This window comes from Curcuma longa, unplaced genomic scaffold (assembly GCF_044706935.1).
Source record: "Curcuma longa cultivar G26 ecotype Majalengka, Jawa Barat unplaced genomic scaffold, ITB_CL_G26_1.1 contig_23183, whole genome shotgun sequence".
NCBI lineage: Eukaryota > Viridiplantae > Streptophyta > Magnoliopsida > Zingiberales > Zingiberaceae > Curcuma > Curcuma longa.
In genome coordinates this window covers 1-6383 of record NW_027432098.1, presented here as the reverse complement: position 1 = coordinate 6383, position 6383 = coordinate 1, and the positions used below count along the sequence as shown (strand labels likewise).

Below are 6383 nucleotides of genomic sequence, written 5' to 3'. Positions count from 1 at the left end.
AACATTTAGTGGCTGGTCATCTTTGACTTTGTGGCTTTTTAAAATTTTATTTGATTCATAACTCTCCGCAATTTTAATAGCAAAGTCTAATCTTAATAATTTTATTTAAAAGATTTTATATCTTTTATTTTATAAATTCATTATTTTTTATATATTTTTAATATAAGATTATGATTAAAATCTCAGACAATTCTTCCTTCAAATGAAAAATCATCATACTATACCTGGCCCAAAACTACCTAGAGCTTCATCGTTGATTTTACATTGTTCTTTTTTTTTTTTTTTTTTTTTTGAGGAATCAACATATATTTTTAAGCTGGTTAGAACTGATGAAATTAACATATATTGAATTTGTTAGAATCAATATATCTCTATAATGATATGATATTATCTATTTTGAGCTTAAATCTATATGCTTTTATTTTTAAATTTTATCTAAAAAATTTTTTATACCAATAAAGATATTTTTCATTTTATAAATTTATGATTTTTTAATATATATTTTAATATAAGATTTTGATTGTAATCCTAACAAAGAAATCACTTATAATAAATATTATAATAACAAATTAAAACTGAAGAAACGAAATTATAAAGAATTTACTTGTAGAAATATATTTCTCCTCTGTCAAACTCTTGCTTGGAGATTGGACGTTGTGCTCAAGGAAATTGGACGTTGAGCTTATTTTAGAGATTAAGCTTTATACATTGGTGAAAGATTTGTTAGATGTAATTCCTATACTATTCGATCAAACAATTATTAATTGTATCTTCATATTTGAAATTGATAGGAGAGCCTTGTAGAGGATTATGGTAACCTTTTGACCACTGCATCTATGTAAATATTTCGAAATGGGCACGATTGTGCCCAGCTTGGTTGATCCATTTTGTTATTGATAGGCTCAGAGCTAACTAGATGTGAGATTATGCTCTATTTAGAAAAGGATAGAAGGATAGAAGGATAGAAGGATGAGATTAAACTTTATATATACATGGGTGATTCTGTTATTAGAGAAAAAAATAGAAATCTTTTATTCAAACTTTATGTCTTGACTATTAAGTACCGATAAAATCAAAATATCTCCATAATGGTATGATATTATCTACTTTGGGCCTAAGCACTCATAGTTTTGTTTTCGGCTCTCCCCAAAAGGTTTCATACCAATGGAGATATTTCAACCTCATGATCTTTTCCATGTGTTTTAGATGTGAGACTATGTTTGCACCCTTGAACAAAAGATCACAGGCCCCCCTCAACGTCGTTTTTTTTAAATGTCTGAATCCTCAACCCATCAGGACTTTTTCCCCCTTAACGTCGTTTTTTTAAATGTCTGAATCCTCGACCCACCAGGACTTTTTTGCCCCTCGGTCCACCCCCCCCCCCAACGTCGTTTTTTTTTATGTCTGAATCCGCGACACACCAAGTTAAGGTTCAAACCACATTGTTAGATCTGGATCATGGCTCATCCGGCGGGTAGTCCTGTAAAGCGCGGTCTCGCTCTGATACCACTTATTAGTACCGATGGAATCAAAATATCTCTACAATGGTATGATATTGTCCACTTTGGGCCTAAGTCTTCATGACTTTGTTCTTGGGCTCTCCCTCAAAAGGTCTCATACCAATGGAGATATTTTTCATCCTTTTAATCTCATGATCTTTTCTATATGTTTTATACGTGGGACTATGTTTGCACCCTTGCTTTGCAACTCAACCTTGACTACAAATTTTTTAAATCTAGCTTGCTTACAAAAAATCATTCAAAAAAATTATGAATGCATTAAGTTCTAATTCGCATCAATTTCCAAAATAGAATGGATGAGAATCATTTTAAGTCTCATTAAAATTCTGAAATACGAGCTTAATGAAAGATATTTAAAATAGAGAGTAATCGATCAGTAAGATTATACGTTAGAATTAGTAAATTATTTTTTAATAAATTACACATACAATATATATACTATTTTTCATATGCATTATTTGTATGTGTATATGGATGAAAATTAAAAGAACTTATCTTATTTTTTATTATCATAAAAAAAAACGTTGTACCCTATTTTTTTTCTTTTTAAATTATTCTTTTTTATTAATTTTAATTAAAATTATTATAAACAAGCTTATTTTTTAAATAAAAAATTAGATTAAAATAAGAATACCCTTTTAATATTTTCAACAAATTAATAACTTGTTAGAAGGGTATTTTTGTAATATTAACTTCTAAAAATATATACGGAAATGCTATTTCTTATTTTATTCAAAATTTAATTAATTTCCATTCTTTTTTTCCGTTAAATTGCCTTCAAAAAGTCCGCAAGTTTAGCCGAATATTACGGATTACTATTTTTTTCCGTTATTTTTTATTGATTCTGTTTCGTTCGAAAAGATATATAAATAATATCAGTTTAGGAATTATGATAGCTATCTGCGGTCTTTTGCCATGGAAAAAGCGGCGGAGGAAGCGCAGCGAGCGTACGACGGCTTCTTGGTGGCGATGGCAGCGGTGGTGGAGGCGAAGGCGGCGGCTTGCGGCGAGCGCACGGCCGCGACTGAAGCTGCCCTCGAGGCGCTCCGGGACCAGTACCGGAGCTTCCTGTGCGCGCTGGACGCCCCGGAGGCTACGGTCGACGCCTCGAAGCAGAGGTTCACGGCGGAGATCGGCGGCTTCGTCGACGAGTCTGCCGTTGGGAGGATGCCGCCGGTGTTTGAGCGGGCGCCTCCGACCATTGACTTATTCACGAAGGACCGCCGCGTCCTCTATAATCAGAGGTCACCGAGCAGCGTCGCCGGCGACGTGGCGGTCTTCCCGCTGGTTAACGACCACGATGGAAAATCTTCAGACAGTAGATTGCATGAAAAGGGTAGTATCCTCCTGCTTCGCGAATTCCTTCACAGCCGCAGGGTTTAATCTAACGAATCAATGGGTTGATCCTGACCGTTCAATTTGTACCCATATTGTCCGGCACGGATGATCTCTTGCATGGATCTGTTTACTTGGAAGGAACGGAAATTAAAGAGGTGAATTGACATGAGTGGATTGTTCGAGTTATTCTTTTCATTATTTCACAAAGGAATTAATGTAACATTGGAGAGATTGTCAATTAACGATCAATCACACATTAGATTGGTTCATATTCATTCAGTTGGTTATTCTCTCTAAGCAAACATACCATATATATATATATGAAAAGAATTGTTACTAGTAGATCAAATGATTATTAGTTGCATAAACATATTTACAATTGGTAGGAGAGCTTCTAGTTAAGTATATAGGAGTATGATAACCCTTTTGACCACAATAGGGTCAGGCTAGCCAAATGTAAGTTTATGTTCTATTTGGGTTAAAGGTAGGATGAGGTTAAACCTTATATATTAGTGATTCTTATACTATCAGTAGGAGAGAGCTTCAAGTGGAGTGTAGAGTATGACAACCTTTTTAATTACCACATCTCTATTGGCATCTAAGAATATGCATGATTGTCCCAAGCTCTGTTGATTCTTTTTGTTACCATATATGTTGGACTCGAACTAGCATGGTATCATTGGTATGTGATGCAAAACAATAAAATTTTAAGAGATCATAACTTTTGACTCGGATTGAGTCACGAGACTTATAATATATCAAATCGAAACTCGTTTAAAGATCTACATTTGTTACAGTGTGTAATACGTAATAGCTCAGTTTTATATCGAATGTTATTTTAGTTTTTTTAAGAGTTAGAGTTTTGAAATTATTTATCAATAAATATTTTCTAGTGTTTCTTTTCTCAAGACTTCGAATTTTGGATGTCTATTTTTCTGAAAATCTAAAATCTAAAAAAATAGAAATATTTTTTGGAACATAATATATATATATATATATATATATATATATATATATATATATATATATATATATATATATATATATATATATATATATATTGGAAATAAGAATAAACCTCCTTTAATAAATATTATTATACGAATTCAAACTCCTAGATAAAATATATTATTATATGAATTCAAACTCTTCATCTTGAGTAATAGAAATTTTTTAAATCTAGCTTCCTTACAAAAATCATTCGAAAATTTTATGATTAATAATATCTTCATAAAATTTAATACGTTAAGCTCTATTTTGCATTCCCAAAATAGAATGGATGAGGATCATTCAAAGTCTCATTAAAATTCTGAAATACGAGTTTAAAAAAGATATTTAAAATAGAAAGTAATTAATCGGTAAGATTATACGTTAGAATTAGTAAATTGTTGTTTATATATAAATTGCACATACAACCTTACAAAACATTAATTTTCATATACGTTATATATATATGGACAAAATAAAAAGAGCTTATCTTATATTTATTTTCATAAATTTTAGAAAAAATTAAAAAATTGTTCTGCCTTTTTTTTAAAATTATTTTAATTTTAATTAAAATTATTATAAATAAGAGTATTTTTAAATAAAAATAGGATGAAGTACTCTTCCAAAATTTTCAACATAATTTTTTTTAATGAATGATTGATATTTTTAAAAGCAATTCTTGATGATTAAAATAAAATAAAATTGCAAACCTAATAGAGAAGAGGAAAGAAAACTAAAATTAATACTTGTTAGAAGCAATATTAACTTCTAAAAACGGCAAAATGCTATTTATTTTTCTACCTATATTTTATTCAAAATTTAATTAATCGCCATTATTTTTCTTCGTTAAATTGCCTTACAAGTTCATGCACAAGTTTATCCGAAAATTACGAATCATTACTTTTTTCCATTTTCTTAATTTTTTACTTAATTTTTTCTTGATTTATTTTCGATCGAGAAGATATATAAAATCCCAATTTAGGAGTTGCGATTACTGCGATCTTTTTTCATGGAAAAAGCGGTGGAGGAAGCGCGGCGTGCATACGACGATTTCGTGGCGGCGATAGAGGCGGTAGTCGAGGCGAAGGCGGCGGCCGGCGGTGAGCGCACGGCTGCGACTGACGCGTCCCTCGAGGCGTTCGGAGACCGGTACCGGAGCTTCCTGTGCGCGCTGGACGCGCCGGAGGCGATGGTCGACGCTGCGAGGCAGAGGTTCACGGCGGATCTCGGCAGCGGCTTCGTCGACGAGTCCGCCGCGGGGAGGATGCCGCCGGTGCTAGAGAGGGCGGCGCGGGCCATCGACTTATTCGCGGCGGACGGCGGAGTCCTCCAGAATCAGAGGTCGCCGAGTGGCAGCGCCGGCGACGTGGCGGCGTCCCCGCCGGTGAACGATCACGATGGGAAATCTTCAGACACGACGTGATTAAAGATCGCAATTAACTCCTTTTTTATTTTTTGAATTTATTTGGCCGTAGATTTGCATGAAATAATCGTTGAACGATCGATATTGAAGCAGCCGAAAAGGGTGGGTGTTCTCCTGATTTCCAAATTCCTCTACAGCCGCAGGATTTAATCTGATGAATCAGCGGGTTGATCCTGACCGTTCGATTCGTACACAGATTGTCCGCACGGATGATCTCTTGCATGCGTCTGTTTACTTGGAAGGAAAGGAAAATTAAAGAGATGAATTGACATGATATGGATTGTTCAAGTTATTCTTTTCGTTTATTTCACAAAGGAATGTAAAATTGGAGGGATGATCAATTGACGATCAATCACACTCATTAGATTGATAGGATTGTGTATTTACCTCCTTTCCTTTTGATTGGTTATTCTCTCTCAAGTAAACATAGCAAGCATTATCTCCTTTTTTGCTTATCGGCTAAGACTAAGATAAACATGTTACTGAATCATATATTAGGTGTTCAAAGATTAAGGGGGCGCTTGGTATACATTCGGTAATGGGAATGAGAATGGTAATGATTGAGGGGTTAATGGCAATGGGAATGATTACTGAATTTTTGGTGTTTGGTATAGATACTGGAATGGGTATTATTCTCATTAATGTTGTTTGATTTGACTTAAATTATGGAATGAGAATCATTCAAAATTTCCATTTTACCCTTATATGTAAAAGACAAAAGGATAATTGTATAATATATATTACAATTTACATTTTTAATTACAATTATTAATTTTTACAATTAAATTATAATTATATATATATATATATATATTTATTATTATTATTTTTGTTTTAAAAAATACAAATAATGATTTTCATCGATTAAGAACAAGTGTAATCGATTATGAACAGTTGTGAGAACTCATAATAATCGATTGCTTGATCGATTATTAATTAACAAGTGTAATCGATCAAGTGCAATAGATTATGAACAGATGTAACAACTCATAATAATCGATGACTAACCTCTATCACTATGAATCACATTCATGGACAAAATCAAAATAAGCAACATTGTATTCATCAAATTCAGTCTTACATAATCAAAATAACTATCACAATACCAAAAGTTA

The 6383-nt window shown here is 32.9% G+C and overlaps 2 protein-coding genes across 2 annotated transcripts; both read left to right on the top strand.

Moving 5' to 3' along the window:
* The first annotated feature begins 2435 nt into the window (after window positions 1-2435).
* On the top strand, window positions 2436-2903 carry LOC141818077 (mediator of RNA polymerase II transcription subunit 32-like). Its single transcript, XM_074705661.1, has one exon. The coding sequence runs from the start codon at window positions 2436-2438 to the stop codon at window positions 2901-2903; it is 468 nt and encodes a 155-aa protein (XP_074561762.1).
* Window positions 2904-4854: 1951 nt separating this feature from the next.
* LOC141818078 (mediator of RNA polymerase II transcription subunit 32-like) lies at window positions 4855-5268 on the top strand. Its single transcript, XM_074705662.1, has one exon. The coding sequence runs from the start codon at window positions 4855-4857 to the stop codon at window positions 5266-5268; it is 414 nt and encodes a 137-aa protein (XP_074561763.1).
* The last annotated feature ends 1115 nt before the right edge of the window (window positions 5269-6383 follow it).

Coding starts and splice junctions, on each gene's coding strand:
- LOC141818078 (XM_074705662.1), top strand. CDS start 4,855: ATGGAAAAAGCGGTGGAGGAAGCGCGGCGTGCATACGACGATTTCGTG.
- LOC141818077 (XM_074705661.1), top strand. CDS start 2,436: ATGGAAAAAGCGGCGGAGGAAGCGCAGCGAGCGTACGACGGCTTCTTG.